The 20,318-nt window shown below is 39.0% G+C and overlaps 1 protein-coding gene across 2 annotated transcripts in view; it reads right to left on the bottom strand.

Moving 5' to 3' along the window:
- The window catches only part of glra2 (glycine receptor, alpha 2), a 56,741-nt gene that overhangs the window by 29,128 nt on the left and 7,295 nt on the right, over positions 1-20,318 (bottom strand). For both annotated transcript variants that reach the window (XM_021478777.3, NM_001167899.1), the window contains 1 exon segment: positions 8,712-8,779. In XM_021478777.3, the coding sequence (XP_021334452.1) occupies positions 8,712-8,779 (68 nt within the window).

Here is a 20,318-nt window from a genome sequence, read left to right as displayed (position 1 = left end):
GGATCAGGGTAGTTCAGTTTTTAGTGTTTAAGTTCAGTTCAGTTCAGTTTAGCTCAGTTCAGTGTGGTTTGAAATCATTACTGAGAGTCCAAACACTGAAGAGCAAATTCATCGATGCGCAGCTCTACCAGTCCTGAACCATGCAAACCAGTGGACCTGTTCACCAAAAATGACTTATTATATTCCTGGCAATGTCTGACACCGGCGCATTCACATTGAAAAAGCCGTGCCAGGCACGAAAGCTTGACAGGCGTAGCAACAGTAACTAAGGAGGGCGGGGCTTAGCGAAGGATCACCTGTAAATGGGGCTCATTCATAATCAGTGTCTAAATAACAGCTTGGTAAGCATTTTAAAACATACAGGTCCTTATTTAATAAACCCAGCTGTGTAAATACTGTTGAAGTCAGAATTATTAGCGCCCCTGTTTATTTTTTTCCCTAATTTCTGTTTAATGGAGGGAAGATTGTTTCAGCACATTTCTAATCATAATAGTTTTAATAACTCATTTCTAATAACTGATTTATTTTATCTTTGCCATGATGACAGCACATAATATTTTACTTGATATTTTTCAAGACACTTCTATACAGCTTAAAGTGACATTTAAAGGCTTAACTAGGGTATAGAGTAACTAGGCAGGTTAGGGTAATTAGGCAAGTTATTGTATAATAATGGTTTGTTTTGTAGATTATTGAAAACAAATATAGCTTAAAGGGGCTAATAATATTGACCTTTAAATGTTTCAAAAAAATTTAAACTGCTTTTATTCTAGCCGAAATAAAACAAATAAGAATTTCTCCAGAAGAAAAAAATATTATCAGACACACTGTGAACATTTCCTGAATCTGTTCAACATCATTTGAGAAATATTTACCAAAGAAAACAAAATCTAAGGGGGGCGAATAATTTTGACTTAAATTATATATATATATATATATATATATATATATATATATATATATATATATATATTTTTTTTTTTTTTTTTTTTTAAATAGCTTAAAGAGGCTAATAATTTTGTCCCAAAAATGGGTTTTAAAAAATAAAAAATTAAAAACGGCTTTCATTTTAGCCGAAATAAATCAAATAAGACTTTCCAGAAGAAACAATTTTATACTGTGAAAATTTCCTGAATCTGTTAAAAATCATTTGGGAAATATTAAAAATATATATATATATATATCAAAAGGGGGCTAATAATTCTGACTTCAACTGTAAGTCATTTTTAATGAGGTTTTGCTTGTTGGTACCAAATTAACACTCTCCAAAACTGACAGCTTTTCTCTCTCAATTGACGAGTCTGGGTGTCATCCTTGACAGCACCCTATCTTTTAATTCTCACATCAATAACATCACCCGGTCTGCTTACTTCCACCTACGCAACATTAACCGTCTCCGCCCTTGTCTTACCCCTCACACCACTGCTGTTCTCCTTCATAGCCTTGTCACATCTCGTTTAGATTACTGCAACTCTCTTCACTTTTGTCTCACTCATAAATCTCTCCGTAAGCTTCATTTGGTCCAGAACTCAGCTGCCCGTATCATCACCAGAACCCCTTCTTCTCGTCACATCACCCCTGTCCTGCAGCAGCTTCACTGGTTACCTGTTCATTTTCCAATTGACTTTAAAATCTTGATGTTAACATTCAAAGCCATCCACAATCTCGCCCCTCCATATTTGTCTGCCCTCATACACATTTTTGTTCCTTCTCGCACCCTGCGATCTTCTTCCTCCCTCCACTTGTCTGTTCCCTCTTCTCGCCTTTCAACTATGGGCAACAGAGCATTTAGCCGCTCTGCTGCAAGGCTTTGGAACTCACTACCACCTGCCATCAGAAACACTGACTCCCTTACACTGTTCAAATCAAGACTCAAAACCCACTTATTTAAGATGGCTTTTAATACTTAATTTTATTTGCACTATTGCTGTGTATATTTTATTATTTCTCTTGTTGTTTTATTGCTCTTGTTGATTGTACGGTGTCCTTGAGTTACATTTACATTTACATTTAGTCATTTAGCAGACGCTTTTATCCAAAGCGACTTACAAATGAGGACAAGGAAGCAATTTACACAACCAAGAGCAACAATGAATAAGTGCTATAGGCAAGTTTCAGGTCTGTAAAGTCTAAGAAGGGAAGTGTTAGTAGTTTTTTTTTTTTTTTTTTTTTTTTTTTTTGTACAATTAGTGTGATATTCAAAGAGGCAATTGCAGCTTAGGAAGTGAAGTGGAGACTAAATAGTTGAGATTTTAGTCGTTTCTTGAAAATAGCGAGTGACTCTGCTGTTCTGATGCAGTTAGGGAGTTCATTCCACCAACTGGGCAGATTGAGCGTGAGCGTTCGCGAAAGTGATTTTTTTCCTCTTTGGGATGGAACCACGAGGCGACGTTCATTCACAGAACGCAAGTTTCTGGAAGGCACATAGATCTGCAGAAGTGAGTGCAGATAAGAAGGTGCTAGGCCAGAAGTCACTTTGTAGGCAAACATCAGAGTTTTGAATTTGATGCGAGCAGCAACTGGCAGCCAGTGCAAACGGACTAGCAGTGGAGTGACATGTGCTCGTTTAGGTTCATTGAAGACAACTCGTGCTGCTGCATTCTGGAGCAGTTGAAGAGGCTTGATAGAGTTAGCTGGAAGCCCAGCTAGTAGAGAGTTGCAGTAATCCAGTTTGGAGAGAACAAGAGCTTGAACAAGGAGTTGAGCTGCATGTTCAGATAAGAAGGGTCGGATCTTTCTGATGTTATAGAGTGCAAATCTGCAAGATCGAGCAGTTCTAGAAATGTGGTCAGAGAAGTTTAGTTGGTCATCAATCGTTACTCCAAGGCTTTTCACCATTTTGGATGCAGTAATGGTTGCCCCGTCCATCTGGATTGAAAAGTTATGGTGTAGAGTCGGGTTGGCAGAAACTACAAGCATTTCCGTTTTTGCGAGGTTCAGCTGAAGATGATGATCTTTCATCCAGTGTGAAATATCCAACAGGCAGGCTGAGATACGAGCTGGAACTGAGGGACCATCAGGATGAAAAGAGAGGTATAGCTGGGTGTCATCAGCATAGCAGTGGTAGGAGAATCCATGTCTCTGGATGACTGGTCCTAGAGATGATGTGTAGATGGAGAAGAGAAGTGGCCCAAGAACAGAGCCTTGAGGTACCCCAGTGTTTAGATGCTGTAGGTTGGACACCTCTCCCCTCCAAGACACCCTGAATGACCTGTCAGAGAGGTAAGATCTAAACCATTGTATAACAGTGCCCGCAACGCCCAGTGACTCGAGCGTAGATAGCAGGATCTGGTGGTTGACAGTGTCAAAAGCAGCTGACAAGTCCAGCAAAATGAGGACTGATGATTTAGAGTCTGCTTTAGCCAGTCTGAGATCCTCCACGACCGAGAGCAGGGCAGTCTCAGTTGAGTGGCCTTTCTTAAAGCCGGATTGCTTGTTGTCCATGAGATTGTTTTGAGTAAGAAAGTCCAGGACTTGATTGAACACTACTTTCTCCAGAATCTTGGCCATGAATGGAAGCAGGGATACTGGTCTGTAGTTTTCAAGTAGCGTATGGTCCAGGTTGGGTTTCTTTAGCAGTGGGGTTACCCTAGCCTGCTTAAATGTAGTGGGGAATAAACCAGAGTCAAGAGATGTGTTAATTATGTGAGTCAGTGTTGGTATGACTGCAGGAGAGATGGCTTGCAAGAGATGAGAGGGAATGGGATCGAGTGGACAGGTGGTTGCATGGCTAGATAGCACAAGTTTGGACACCTCAGACTCAGAGAGCTGAGAAAAAGAGGTGAGTGTGTGTGGTGTTGGTGTTGTATCTTGCGTGTTTGTTGTAGGTGCAGCAAATTGAGCACTGATTTTTGCAGTTTTGGTGCAGAAGAATGTAGCAAAGTCATCAGTAGTAAGTGTGGAGGATGCGGGTGGAGGAGGAGGATAGAGGAGGGAGGAAAATGTTTTAAAAAGTAGGCGAGGATTAGTGGCATTGTTGATTTTCAGACGGTAATACGTCTGCTTTGCAGAAGTAACCTCAGCTGAGAAAGAGGACAGAAGAGTTTGGTATGTTAAGAGGTGTGCAGGATTTTTAGTTTTCCGCCAAATTCTCTCTGCAGCCCGAAGTTTTGAGCGATGCTCACGGAGAGCATCCGAGAGCCAGGGTGCAGGAGGACTGGCACGGGCTGGCCTGGATGCAAGAGGACATAATCGGTCTAGACATGATGCTAGTGTGGAGCAGAGTGTATTAGTGGCACTGTTCGAATCAAGTGCAGTGAGTTTGCGAGATGGAGGAAGAGAGTCTGAAACAATGGTGGATAGTCTGTTGGGTGAGAGAGATCGTAGGTTTCTGCGAAAGGTAACCAGTGTTGGAGTGTGTGGCGGCTCAGGAGTAATGTGGATGTTGAGAGACAGAAGGAAATGATCAGATATTTGTAGTGGAGTTACTATTGTTTGATCAGTGAAGCAGTGTCGTGTGTAAATAAGGTCTAGCTGAAGTAGGTGCTCTTTTTAGGTCAAAAGAGGCAAGCAGAGTCTGAAAGTCTGCAGCTTGCGGTTTGTCAACGTAAATGTTGAAGTCACCTAGCACCAATAAGGGAGTGGCAAAATTAGAAAAAGATGAGAGAAGAACATCCAGTTCATCTAGGAAGTGACCTAATTTACCTGGTGGGCGGTAGATGACAACCACATTTATGTAGAAGGGGTGGATAATGGTGACTGCATGGAATTCAAAGGAGCTGATTGTTGGCAGGGACGGTATCAGAGTAAATTTCCATTCTTTGGAAATTAGTAGTCCAGTCCCACCCCCTCTCCCTGTCTGACGAGGAGTGTGGGAAAAAGAGAAATTAGCAGAAAGAGTAGCATGTGTAGCAGTGTCCTCCGGCCTCAACCAGGTCTCAGTTAGAGCCATGAGATTATAGTCAGAATATGTAGCTATGGAGGTAATAAAATCAGCCTTGTTAACAGCTGATTGACAATTCCAGAGGCCCACGGAGAGAGAGAGTTGTGAAATAGTAGATACATGTATTGAACGAAGGTTGTGAGGATTACGCCTGCAGCGTACCTCCCGTGTTTTGCGAGTGTTAGTAACAACAGGAATTAGAAAACACATAATAAAAGTGCACTGACAACAAAAAATAAGTGTAAAGTAAAACAATACAGTAAAGTACTCAAGTGCTTTGTCGGTGTCTTTGCTCGGTGGTTGCTAGAAAGGCGCCTTTAAATAAAATGTATTATTATTATTAATCTCATGTTGACTTCAGAGGGACACTTGATACTGAAAACACTAGATTTACCAAATTTGTGCACAACATCTCAGTTACTTTTATAGGCATTTGTCGAGTTTTCATGTTCAGTTTTGATACAGCAGCGTCATAATAGACAGCCATCAATAAAGAAGCTTGTCTTGAAGCATCCCCTTCTCTCATCCTGAGCCGTTCAGCAACTTCAGACACATTTCTTCTGTGTGCTTTTGTTAAAAGTTGACACTATAGAAATACCACATCATTCAAGGTTTTCCTGAGAGGAAGCTCTTTGAAAACTCTGCTGAATGGTTGAATGAGAAAGACGTTCTGTTCCAATCGTAAAACAAAAAAATGAACAGCATTCAGAACCTATAGAACGTGCATGAGCTGGAGAATTAATAACCAAGGTCAGTTGCATCTGTTAATTTCCTCAATAAAATGCAGAGCTGTTTGTCAAATTAGTTGTTAGAGTGTTTGTATTTATACACTCACCAACCACTTTATTATTACTAGTACCATCCGAATGTGTCAGCAGAAATGGAGACTCATCAGAGCAGCAACATTTCTCCAATCTTCTATTGTCCAGTTTTGGTGAGTCTGTGTGAATTGTAGCCTCAGTTTCCTGTTCTTAGCTGACAGGAGCGGCACCCGGTGTGCTCTTCTGCTGCTGTAGCCCATCTGCCTCAAGGTTGGCCGTGTTGTGTGTTCAGAGATGCTCTTCTGCAGAGCTCGGTTGTAACGAGTGCTTATTTGAGTTACTGTTGCCTTTCTATCAGCTGGAGCCAGTCTGGCCATTCTCCTCTGGCATCAACAAGGCATTTGCGCCCACAGAACTGCCGCTCACTGGATATTTCCTCTTTGTCGGAGCATTCTCTGTAAAGCCTAGAGATGGTTGTGCGTGAAAATCCCAGTAGATCAGCAGTTTCTGAAATACTCAGATCAGCCCGTCTGGCAGCAACAACCATGCCACATTTAAAGTCACTTAAATTCTTCCCCATTCTGATGCTCACTTTGAATTGCAGCAGATCGTCTTGATCATGTCTACATGCCTAAACGCATTGAGTTGCTGCCATGTGATTGGCTGATTACAAATTTGTGTTAACGAGCAGTTGTACAGGTGTACCTAATAAAGTGGCCGGTAAGTGTAATTACACAAATAATGCACTCTAGTGTATTCTAGTGTTTTATTCACACCTGCAGAAATATTTGATAAATCTGATATTCTGAGTTGTCTGTAGGTCAGCGTTCATTAGTGTCTCTGTACGATTGGTTGCTGATCAAAAGCACATAAACAAAATTAGCATTTGATCAAAGCAGCTTCAGTCCAGTGTGTGTTTAATATCCAGATGAGCTGCTCTGGGATTCTGTAATACTCCCTGGAAGAGCAGAATGAGTCCTGACTGCAGATTTGAGGATTGTTTACCCCTGAAGCCTCAGAAACCCTAAAAACCTTCAACTAATCGCGCTCAAATGCAGACCTGCTAGCAGATCCAGACCAACATTTGCTGCTCGTCACTTATATATGAGTAAAACACAAGAGATTTAATGCTTGTGCAGAGAGGAGAACATTGGGGGAATGTTTAAGAACTCATTTACAGAAAAATGTGTATTTCCTATTGAGTAAACTCTGCCCTAAATATAAACTAAGTGGGATTTTATTCATATTTGTTTTTTATTGATGTGAACTCAGAATTTTTTTTGACATCATGCATGAACACAAACCTGAACGTCTATATTTTTGTTTGATAAAGTCTAATATATTACAGATTGATAATTCAAGTTATTAAAGCTAAATATATTTGTGTAATAAATATATATATATATATATGTATGCGTGTGTGTGTGTGTGTGTGTGTGTGTGTGTGTATAATGTAATAAATGAGTAGACTTTTGCTTAAACTACTTAATTAAAATAGCTTGAAACAGCAGAATTGTACATTTTTTAAGGGGAAAACTGAACTGTTATGTTCAATCCACTTAAATTTGTAAAAGCGATTAAGTTAACTTAATCAATATGTATTAGGACAAGGTGTGTGTGTGTGTGTGTGTGTGTGTGTGTGTGTGTGTGTGTGTGTGTGTGTGTGTGTGTGTGTGTGTGTGTGTGTGTGTGTGTGTGTGTGTGTGTGTGTGTGTGTGTGTGTGTCCAGTCTGAGGTGGAGAGCACTCTTGTGCAGGTCTTCATTCAGGATGTCTCTGTACATCGCTGCATTCATCTTTCCCTCTATCCTGACTAGTCTTCCAGTTCCTGCTGCTGAAACACATCCCCACAGCATGATGCCAACACCACCATGCTGCACTGTAGGGATGCTGTTAGCCTGCTGATGAGCGCTGCCTGCTGTTCTCCAAACGCCTGGCGTTCACTCCAAACAGTTCAGTTTGAGTCTCATCAGAGCAGAGAGTTTAGTTTCTGATGCTCTGAGAGTCCTTCAGATGGTAAACTCCAGGCGGGGAGTGTCTTCCGTCTGCCCGCTCTACCATACAGACGCCTGATTGGTGGATTGCTGCACAGATGGTTGTCCTTCTGTAAGCTTCTCCTCTCTCCACAGAAGAACGCTGGAGCTCAGATAGAGTGACCATCGAGTTATTGATCACCTCCCTGACTGAGGCTCTTCTCCCCCGATCACTCAGCTTAGATGTCCGGCCAGCTCTAGGAAGAGTCCTGGTGGTTAAACATCTTCCACTTATTGATGATGGAGGCCGCTGTGCTCATTGGAGCTTTCAGAGCAGCAGAAATGTTTCTGTAAGCTTCCCCAGCCTTGTGCCTCCAGACAATCCTGTCTCTGAGGTCTACAGACAGTTCCTTTGTCTTCATGCTTGGTTTGTGCTTTGTCACGCACTGTCAACCCTGGGTGCTTATATAGACAGGTGTAGCGTTTTCAGATCATGTCCATCAGCTGAATTGAGCACAGGTGAACTCCAATGAAGCTGCTGAAACATCTCAAAAATGATCAGTGGACACAGAACAAACCTGAGCTCACTGTAGAGCTTCACGATAAAGGCTGTGAATACTGATGTACATCTGATTTATCAGCTTTTTTATATTAAATAAATTTGCAACAATTTCAAAAAACTATTTTTTTCTCATTGTCATTATGGGGGATTGTGTGTAGAATGTTGAGGAAACCAGTGAATTTAATCCATTTTGGAATAAGGCTGTAACATTAACAAATGTGGAAATTTTACAGATAAAAATAAGAATAAAAAAACTGAAGTAATAAAACAAATAAATGTATAATAATGTCAACTCAGGTACATACGCAATAAAATGAAAGCAAACCAACAACTAAAAAAGGACAACAATAATGTGGCTAAACAAAACAATGAAGATCTACAATCTACTGTATATCACACATTACACATTCATATTAAAGTGTTTAGATGAAACTCCTTTAGAAGGTTATGTTTTGCTAATGATCTCATCTTTTGTGAAACTAAATATGAGGATGAAAATCTTTTGCTGTTTAAAATAAAGTGAATGAATCTTACCATAGTAGTTTCTGTGACTGAACCGAAGCTGTTGATGAATATATTACACGTGACGTTCACAGGAGGACCTGAAGAAACAAATAACAAACACGGGGTGTTAAAGGATCACGAAACACCAAAACACATGTCGTATATGTGTCCCACACTGCTAAAAACACTATTAGGTAGGGATGTAACGGTATCAGAATTTCACGGTACGGTAATACCTCGGTGTGAATTTTACGGTACGGTATTTATTAAATCATTTACAGGAAAAACAAAACTAATGAAAAGACCCCAAAAAAGTGCCAAAAGTGTCAATGACATACAAATTAGCCATCTATCTGTAAGCTTTGAAACAGGAACTTCAATTTTTAAATTTTAATAACAAAAAATTATTAAACCATCTAAAAAAATAAAGTTTCAATTTAGTAGTGTTGAAAACTCATCACATTCAACATTTAATCACTCACTCACTTAGATAGAGATGGGTTTTAGGGAAAATTATCATATAACTATAATCTGGTAAAAGCTGGTATCTCTGGGTATTTACAATGTCCCCTGCAACAGAAAAAAACCCTCTCATTTGGGACTGAGGTTTCTGGGACAGAGAGATATGACTTGGCCCAGGTTGACAGCAGTGGGTAACGTTGTGCATTGTCTTTCCCCCACTTGAGAGGACAAACCATGAGTGAGATAGAGATCTCATGTCTGCATCAATCTGAACAGTGTGCTGTGTTTCTGCAGTCCCCATGACTGATTATTAGTCGTATTCCCCAACTTGCAGGCACGTGCACACATAGGGCTCATCCTGTGCAGTGCACATGCCCTTTTTAGTCTTGGATAGAAAGTTCCCTTCCAAAATGATCAAAAGTGCCCCCGCGACGCGACACACCCTCCGTCTCGCTTTACAGTACGCGCGCAACAACACAGCTGATCAGAACGCGCGCGACAACACCGCTATTCAGTACGCGCGGGGCGACAACACCGCTATTCAGTACGCGCGGGGCGACAACAACAACACCCCCCCTCCCTCTTTTTAGGGAGAAACGGAAATGCTTCCACACATCCGATTTAAAACTTGCTTTAGGTTCGATCATTTCCAGCTTTTTTTCTTCCCCTCTTCTAGCAGCACACTCCATTTCCGCATTACTGGATCTGTAGCGACAACAGACCGCAAGGGATGATGGCCACGCCTGGGCTGATGGGAATTGTAGTTTTCGCTACCTCCCGTTCGCTTCATTCGCCTGAGCAAATTTTCTCAGAAGACCTATAGTTTTACCGAGTCATGCGACTACGGTAATATCGAAATAAATTAATATTGCGGTATGACAGTATTTAAAATACCGTTACATCCCTACTATTAGGACACATATTTCACTAATTTACTTTTTTTATTTTTTTTTATTTTACTTGTTTTTTTTATTCTTGTTTATGTAAAACACTTTGAATTGCCACTGTGTATGAAATGTGCTATATAAATAAACCTGCCTTGCCTTTCCTTGCCTAAAAAGTGAAAATTGGTTGTTTTTGCGTTATTTCGAGCAAATTCGTACTTCCGGTTTGAAACGAATTTTTGAAGCTGCGTCACGGCCATGAGATCTTAGCGTGTATTCCAGCTTGTAGACTGGACGCCTGTGCCTAGGTGTACCGCATTACGTCTCCGAGTGTGCTGCATTAACGCATGAATAAGGCTTGGTTCAAACCAATCAGCGCGCTCTATTGTGCAACCTCATTAATATTCATTAATGTTGCAGTGTAGACGGCAGAGACGCCACATTGTGTTGGCAAAACAAGCGTGCAGTGTTGCTTTCATAATTTGCTTCAGTCAAGTTTTGTTTTCATTTTCTCTGTGTGAGAGCGCAGCTGGAGTCAAACGTGGATTACAGTGTACGCGACGCGCGACAACAATAACTTACGTGTCTAAGGAGGAACATTGTTTACCCGAGAGCTTTTCTCTTTTGCTAATGGAGATCCGGATTCGCTTCTCTTCTCCTCTTCATAAAGACGCGGCTCTAGTTGCTGGTGATTGTCCTGTCTCTACAGATTTTGTCAGTGAGCGACCAGTGCTCTTTGTTTATTCAGTTTGTTCGTATCGAACTAAGTTAACTATTGCACCGAGTGTAAACATGTTAGCACCACAACCAAACTATTACCATTGTGTAGGATTTTCACTGCATTTTGTGACCGGAATAACACATGTAGCTTACCTGCCGAGTGCATGTAAGTCAGAGTTTTTCAAAGTCTAAGACAGTGGGCCTCCCTTTTGACACAACTTATCCATTGGTGCCCCCTCCTCCCAAACACACACACACATACATATAAATATATATATACATATATACACACACATATATATATATATATATATATATATATATATATATATATATATATATATATATACACACACACACACACACACACACATATGCAGTATATATAAAGACACAGACAGATGTCAGACTGTTAACTCACTTTTATCATCATTTGCATGAAAGTGCAATTATTTACAGAGTAATAACAAGTATTTTAATATAACGTTTTTAAAACTAGGATGATGGTTCAATATGAATAGAACAGATCCAAGAACTGTCCATCCCAGTCAAAACAGTCGAAGTTTAGCGGGTCTCATGCTGTCATTAGCCAAAATATCTTGACAAACCACACATAGAGGTCGTGGTTCATCAGCTGGTCCTGTCCACGTAAATCCTAAACTCAAATACTGATCATCATATTGTCGTCTTTTGGGTTTAAGCCCTGAACTTGAAGGCTTTGAATCGGGGGGTCTCAGAAACCAATCCATTGTATTAGCAGGCATATACCTGTATTGGCGGGCTTGCCAAACAGAAGCGAATTCACAGCTATGTCCTTCTGGGTAAAAAAGGTTTTCTTATTTTTGACGTATTATTTTTTTTTAGCTTTGTTTAATTAAAACGTTTAAATATTTAAAAAAATACATATAATAATTAAACTTAATAATTATTTTATTATATAATATTTTTTCCCGCGCCTCCCCTGACATGCTCTGGCGCCCCCCAGGGGAGGCGCGCCTCGCACTTTGAAAAAACCCCTGATCTAAGTTACAGAGAAATGCAGTTTTTTTTTCTCTCATTCGCCGTGCGGTATCAAACATTGCATGAAAAATACACGCTTACAGCAGTTCCTCGAATCAAATATCTCGTTTGTCACGAGGGGCATGAATGAATTCCCTGAATGAAAGAGCCAAACTGCAGTTAAAGTCCACCATTTAATAATTTGGCAAATAATTTGACTACAGATGTCCATGTAAACACAGTCACTTTTACCCCTGTGTGTGTGTGTGTGTGTGTGTGTGTGTGTGTGTGTGTGTGTGTGTGTGTGTGTGTGTGTGTGTGTGTGTGTGTGTTTTGACTCTGAAACTCAGCGCGTGGTCAAATCCAAACACCATGCCTCTTTTGCTCCTCCGACACTCCCCCTAAACAGAGCTGGACACGCCCACTTTTCTGGCTTTTTCCAAAGTAGAGGTGTGAAAACACCCTGCTGAAACGAGGGGGTTTCATGGCCCTTTAATAAAATAACAGAAGATTTAACATTTCAAGACAAAATTATAGCTCACACACACACACACACACACACATACAGTAGGTACACGAGGTATTCAGACCCCTTTAACTCTTTCACTCTTTGTTATATTGCAGCTGTTTGCTAAAATTATTTAGGTAAATTTTTCCCTCATTAACATCCACACAGCAGGGGCCAGTTTCAGAAAGGAGGTTAAGTGAAAACTCAGAGTATTTTAACCCTGAAATGAGAGAAACTCTGGGTTTTCGGTTTCAAAATGGCAGGTTTGTTAAACTCAAGAAATCAGGGTAAGTCAAGCCTGTTTCTGAAAGAAAGGTAACTTTAACTCAGAGTCAGTTACTGTGGTAACTTACTCTGTGAATCTAACCTGATCTGGAGCAGGTTTTATTCTCTAAACTCTGAGTTTCTGTCGGTCTCCTCCCCTTTTTTAAAGATGAAGCGGTATTTCTCGCATTAGTCTTACATTTCCACACACCTATTTTAGAGCTCATTTTGGAGATGCCCATAAAAACGATTGATGGAAACGTCATGATTCACATAACTTTTGAAAATATTCATAATAAAACATTTGCATAACTGAGTAGGTTAAACTTTTATTTGATAAGAAAAGATGCGCATAAACCACGAAGTGCACTTAACAAATTACAGTATGTACATTAAAAAAAAGTTTGTTAGAGATGATGATGAAAATGTGTGTAAATGGACAAACCAGCAGACTGAGCACACTGTAGAACATCTTAAATGTTGTTTTAGTCATTCTAAAATGCCTTAACTGTTTCAGTATTCGTGTATATTATTAATTACCTCCGAGCGTCTGGAGCGTGTCAAGATCGGCCGCGTCTGGCTTCAAACGCCCCCACGTATTCATTGTGTCTTCTGAGGCGCAAGTATTAAATAAAAAATCATTAACGCAGCATATTCTACCGCAGTAAATTCTGTTTTTACTGTTGATATTTGGCGCAAGTTAATCAGGAAGTGACGATTGTGTTCTCTTTGACTCGTTGGATAAAAACGCTGCTTTATTCGCATCTTTTAGGCGTTATTCCAGTTTTGCACAAATTTATGTAAGCCTGTATTTTGATGGAAACACAGCTATTGCCTACATTTTTTGTCACACACAGAACAAAGTCACGTACAAGGCTTGTCCTTTTTTCCATAAATATTTAGCTTAACCTTCGACATGTACTGTTACTAGATTAATGGGATTATTATTCTGTCTAAAATTTATTTTTAGCACTGCTTAGGTTCTTAGTGTTATATCAACCTCTATCACTTGATCAATAAAAAGGCAGACACACAAGTGCACTGTTAAATCTATTAAAACTGATGAACGTGTATAAAAGTTTAGAAAAAAGTATAAACTTCACACATTATATTACTTATTTTATTATACTTAAATGTTTAAATAATTTAAATAAAAAATTATGCATTAACTTAAGCAGCTGTTTTCCCACACTAACTGTCTCTGTTTCACTGATGGTTGCTTCTTTTTAAGTATATACACTCATATTTGCTAAAACTTTGCATGAGCAGATCAAGTTCAGCTGGGGAAAGAAATGGTGATCTCTTTTAAGATCTTGCCATGGTCACTCATAATATCTGCGCTCCATTGATAATGCCTTTTTATAGTCATGGTGTGTGCGCTTAACTCTGAGTTGATCTACTCAAAGTTGATTGACCCAACTCAGATCAGCTATTCTGAAACCGAAAACTCAGAGTTTTTAATCTCTCGGTAAATCAACTCAGAGTTCAAGTTTAAACTCCGAGTTGTTTGAACCTCCTTACTGAAACAGGCCCTAGCTCATTCTGACAGAAAACACACAACTGTTGACATGTTTGCAGATTTATTAAAACAGAAAAACTGAAGTATCACATGGTCATACAAGCAAGGGACTCTCAAAGCGACACCGCCAACAACCCCTCCAGCCCCATTAAAAAAAACGTGAGCTTCCCCAAAGGCCATGGTATAGTTTGAACACTGACCTCAAGATTCTCATTTGCTCTGACATGTATTGTGAGCTGTAAAGTCTTATATAGACAGGTGTGTGGCTTTCCTAATCAAGTCCAATCAGTGTAATAAAACACAGCTGGACTCAAATGAAGGTGTAGGAACATCTCAAGGACGATCAGAAGAACTGGACAGCACATGAGCACCAAACTGAGGAGCATGTGATATTTCAGTTTTTCTTCTTTCATAAATCTGCAAAAATGTCAACAATTCTGAGTTTTTCTGTCAGTGTGAGCTGCTGTGTGGACATTAACGAGGAAACAAATGAACTTAAAATCATTTTAAGAAACGGCTGCAATAACAGAGTGAAAGATTTAGGGAGGTCTGAATACTTCCCGCGCCCACTGTATATAGTTGAACCCAGAAGTTTACATGCACTCAAAAAAAAACAACATAACCATTTTTAAAAAATGTCTGGTGGTAAGTTATACTAAACGTTTACTATTTTAGGTCCGTTAGGATTACCTAAATAATTTACATTCGCTAAATGCCAGAATAATGAGAGAATTTTTATTAATTTCTAGACAGTCAAGAGTTTACACAAATTTCCTTGGTATTTTTTTAGCTTTGCTTTTACAGTTTTTTACAATGGCTATGACACTTTTTTTCAATACATTTAACAAATTTGCTAAACTCTTAACGCAGCAGCACACCTAAAACACACAATTGGCAAAACAGTTAATTTCATGCTCAAAATCACACATTATAAACTAAACCTCTAAACTTCTTTTCAAAATACAATAATAAACGAACACACTACACCATGTCTAATAAAACACTGTAAGCATGTTTCAAAATGAAGTTATTGTTCAAAACACAAACACATGTTCTCTTCCAACATAAACATTCAGTCAATCAGAACACACTGACAATAAAAACACTATCATCAGCTGACATTACAGAAACTCCATTAGTTTATGTGTCAGCTCTGCCCTTATATTTGAAGTCTCTCTACAGTTTTGTTTCGTTGGGTTTAGTAAATGCAGGCATTTTCTTTCTTTTACTGCAAAAATTCTATATAAAACGAAGAAAAAAAATTGCTTTATAAAATTTACAGTTTATGTAAAAAAAAATACAGACACAGAATTGCTGCAGTAAAGACTTTTTTTGCAGAAAGACATCACTGCAAACAGAAAAAGCACCACAATTATAATAAAATAACAAAGTAATCTTCTATTCTTGCCACATGATCTCATCCACATTATACTTGATATCTTCTGTGGCCCGGCACGGTAACTGTGGCTCTTTGGCCTATTATGTTTTTCCTACGGCGACATCCCCAGCCTTGTCAACATTGAAAATTTCATGTGGTACTTGATTGGCCTCAAACTTCATGACTCTCTGAAAGTAATTAGACACAGTGTATTCAAATGCTGTACTGTATATGTACTGTATGTACTAATGAACTCCAGGTTTAAAGAGTAGTTTACTGCAAAACACACTGTGTATAGTACAGTAATGACTGTATTGCATAATCTTACATGGACGTATTGGTGACAGAGTTCTTTGACGCTCACTATTCCTATCAAAAACCTCAAGAGTCCTCTATTAGAACATATGATCATGTGATTGGAAAAACCAAAACAAGACATGAGTGTGCTTTCTAGATGGGAATCAGCTGTCATATGTTTATATATATATATATATATATGTTTTTTTTTCAGTTGCCAATGAGAAACAGCATTATATATTTTTATATATTTATATAACCGCAATATGCTGTTTCTCATTGGCAACTGAAAAAAAAAACACACACACACATATATATATATATATATATATATATATATATATATATATATATATATATATATATATATATATATATATATATATATATATATATATACATTTATTTATTTATTTATTTATTTATATATATATATAACCGCAATATGCTGTTTCTCATTGGCAATTGAATAAAATACAGGGAATAAATTTGTGTGTCAATTCACAATTAGAACAGCTGTTCACTTTGACTTTATCCTATATAATTTCTGTTTAGAATATGATGTTATCTGTTCTGACATACTGTGTTAAAGCATTTGTAAATTTGACTGTAAAATTACATTGTTTTGTTCTTGAATGTGCTTGTGTGTAAAAGAAGTTAAAGCATTTTAAATTTGTGTTAACTGGATGCATTTTGTGTCAAAACAACAAGAAATGTGTTAATTGTATAGCCCACGAAGACGGAGGTTGTGCTAATTGTGTTAAGAGTTTAGGAAACTTGTTAAATGTATTGATAAAAGTGTCATAGCAATTGTAAAAAACTGTAAACTGTATAACTTTGGTCAAATGTTTTGGGTCTCCTTCCACAAGCTTCTCACAATAGTTTGCAGGAGTTTTGGCTCATTCCCCCTGACAGAATTGCTGTAGCTTAGTCAGATTTGTTGGCTCGCACAAGCTTTGCAACTCTGCCCACAAATTTTCTATAGGATTGAGATCAGGGCTTTGTGATGGCCACTCCAAAACATTCACTCTGTTGTCCTTAAAGCACGTGTGAACTAATTTAGCAGTGTGCTTATGATCATGGTCTGTTTGGAAGACCAATTTGTGGCCAAGTTGTAATGTCCTGGCTGATGTGTTGAGATGTTGCTTCAGTATTTCTCCATCATGTTCTTTCTTCATGATGCCATCTATGCTGTGAAGTGGACCAGTCCCTCCTGCAGCAAAACAGCCCCACAACATGATGCTGCCGCCCCCATACTTCACAGTTGGGATGGTGTTGCTAGGCTTGTTCCCCTTTGTCCTCCAAATGTAACACTGCTCATTATGGCCAAACAGTTCAATCTTAGCTCCATCAGAGCACAGGACATGTCTCCAAATGTTAGTGTTTTACCAGTGTAATTCAGCAAACTGTAATCTGGCTTTGTTGTTGATTCTGGCTTGTTGATTTTCCCATGTTGTCACACAAGGAAGCAGTGTGTTTGAGCTTTTCCTTCAATACTATTCTACAGTTGTGCCTCACATTAACTCAAATATTCTCAATTAGCCAATCAGAAACTTCCTAAACCTTGACATCATCATCTGAGCTTTTCCAGAGGCAGAATAATCTTATTGTGTGTAAACTTGACTTTCAAGAAGAGTTATAACAATTTCTCAAACAATATCTCTCTCATTATTCTGCTATTAAGCAGAACAGAAACACATTTGATCATCCTCACTTACCTAAAAGAGGAAAAGTTTAGTCACATGACTTTTCTTTAAATGGTTATGTGCCTTTCTATACAGTGGATGTAAACTGCTGCTTTCAGCTGTATATAGCAGGGCTTTTCAAGTGTATATAACCTGTCATACATGTTAAAAATCAAGAAAGGAGTTTATTAAAGTCCTGGAGATGCTGTTTCTAAAAATAAAGCATCTCTGAGGAATTCTCACCCATGTTTTCTAACAAGATTGAGTTTTAATCACTTCTGGGCACACAAACAAACACTGTTCCTGCCAAACAAACGCCGTCTGATGTCTATTAATGGAGGAGTTTATTATTATTCAGCTTTAATACGCAGGAATAAAGCGAAGCAAATGCTGAATTATACATCAGCAGATCTCAGAGCAGTCATTAGTCTGACAGGCAAGATGCGCTTGGAAAATACTGTACGTTTTAAGGCCAAAATATCCCCGTCTTGTTGAAAGCGTATTATTAATATTGCATGAGGAGACCGGTTTATCTGCTGCATGTGTGTTATCTGAGTTTTAGGATACTTGCGTTATGTTTTATTGATATTTTTAGTGGTTTTATTTTCGTGTTTTCTGTTATGATTAGATTTTTAGTTTTATTGTAGGTTTGGTAATCAATTTTACTCTATTGGTTAACCATTTCTAAGAAGGGGGACTGTAGGGTGTGCTTCAACTATAGGGGACCACATTCCTCAGCCTCCCGGAGAAAGTCTATGCCAGGGTACTGGAGAGGAGGATCCGGCCGATGGTTGAACCTAGGATTCAGGTGGAACAATGCGGTTTTCTTCTGGGCCGTGGTACACTGGACCAGCTCTATACCCTCACCAGGGTGCTCAAGGGTTCATGGGAGTATGCCCAACCAGTCCTCCAAAGCTTTGTGGACTTGGAGAAGGCATTCGACTGTGTCCCTCGTGGCATTCTGTGGGTGGTGCTCTGGGAGGATGGGGTCAGAGGTGCTTTGAGTACAGAGTAGGGGTCTGGTTCGCATTGCCAGCACTAAGTCAGACTTGTTTCCAGTGCATGTTGGACATGGGCAGCCCTGCCATTTGTCACCAATTCAGTTCATAATTTAATGGACAGAATTTCAAGGTGCAGCTTTGGGCTGGAGGGGGTCTGGTTCGGGGACCACAGGATCTCATCTCTGTTATTTGCGGACAATGTTGTTCTGTTGGCTTCATCGGACATGGACCTTCAGCATGCACTGAGGCGGTTTGCTGCCGAGTGTGATGCAGCTGGGATGAGAATCAGCACCTCTGAGTCTGAGGCCATGGTGCTCCACCGGAGAAGGTGGTTTGCCATCTCCAGGTTGGAGGAGAGTCCTTATCCCAGGTGGAAAAGTTCAAGTATCTTGGGATTTTGTTCACGAGTGAGAGAAGGATGAAGCGTGAGATGGACAGGCGGATTGGTGCAGCAGCAGCAGTAATGTGGTTGATGTACTGGTCCGTTGTGGTGAAGAAGGAGCTGAGCTGAAAGGCAAAGCTCTCGATTTACTGGCGGTCAGTCTACGTTTCTACTCTCACCTATGGTCATGAGCTTTTCGGTGGATGGGGATAATTGGGAGGCCATGATTGTAGGGCTGATGGAGGGACTTTGGCCAGGACACCGAGAAGTGCCATGGGATTTTTAATGACCACTGAGAGTCATGACCTCGGTTTAACGTCTCATCTGAAAGACAGCGCCCACTGACAGTGTAGTGTCCCCTTCACTACACTGGGGCATTAGGACTCACACAGACCACAGGTTGAGCGCCCCCTGCTGGCCTCTCTAACACCACTTCCAACAGCAACCTAGTTTTCCCATGTGGTCTCCCATCCAGGTACTGACCAGTCTCAGCCCTGCTTAGCTTCAGTGAGTAACCGGTCTTGTGCTGCAGGGTTGAATGGGTGTGGCATTTTTAATATTTGTATTGTTATTATTTTCTAAATCAATCATATTTTCAATCTTTTTTCTAAATAAATTTCTATAATTTTTATGAATTTTGTTTTGTTGTTTTTACTGTTTAATACATCTTTGAAGATTTTGATATTTTTGGGTGTTTTAATTTTTTTTTGTTATTTTTATGTAAATTATATATTTTTTATTATTACTTTATTATTAATATTATTATTATTAAATAATTTTTTCTATGATTTTTCATAATCAATTTAATAGTATTTTGTGAATTTTGTTTATTAAAATAATGAAATACGTTTAATAAAATCTGTACAACTATTTCTTCAACAATAATTAATACTTTAGTTTAGTTATACTTCACTTTTGAAACGGTGTCCTTGTGATAAACAATGCTGCAGTTATTTATAAGCACAGGGAAAGCAGTGAAGTGTCCTAAAAGTGTGAAAGTGTTGTGTTTATGTGTGTTTGCATGAGAAGCTGAAAGCTGAATGAACATGTTTGACTGAACTGCTGTTCCCCAAAGCACTGCCAGATAACACTGAAAATATGTTTGTGTTTCAGGTCATTAAACACACACACACACACTCACTCCCGCGGACACACGCAAAGAGCAAAGTCAGATCAAGGACAAAACGCTTTCAGGACAGTAGAGAAACATCAGCACACCGAGATTTACACTGAATATTTTACTGACACTGGGTTTACATTTAAGAGGGAAAAACAAGGAATTTGGCGCCTAAAATTTTTATAAACATTTACATTTTTAACCTAAAACATCACAATCATAATTGAAAAAAAAACTTGTTTGTATTTGAAAATGTACAATCAATAAGCATCGAGTATGGAGGAGGATTAGAGCCGAGCATTAATAAAACAAATAATTAAAGCCATTTACAGATATAAGTTGCTATAATACAAGAATAGAGTCAATGTCATTTTAGATGACTTTTATTAATAAAAAGAGGTCATTGATTCGTGTAGTGGCA

This window comes from Danio rerio, chromosome 9 (genome assembly GCF_049306965.1).
Source record: "Danio rerio strain Tuebingen ecotype United States chromosome 9, GRCz12tu, whole genome shotgun sequence".
NCBI classification, from domain to species: domain Eukaryota; kingdom Metazoa; phylum Chordata; class Actinopteri; order Cypriniformes; family Danionidae; genus Danio; species Danio rerio.
Note: the sequence above shows the minus strand (reverse complement) of the source record. Positions and strands in the feature narration are given on the sequence as shown.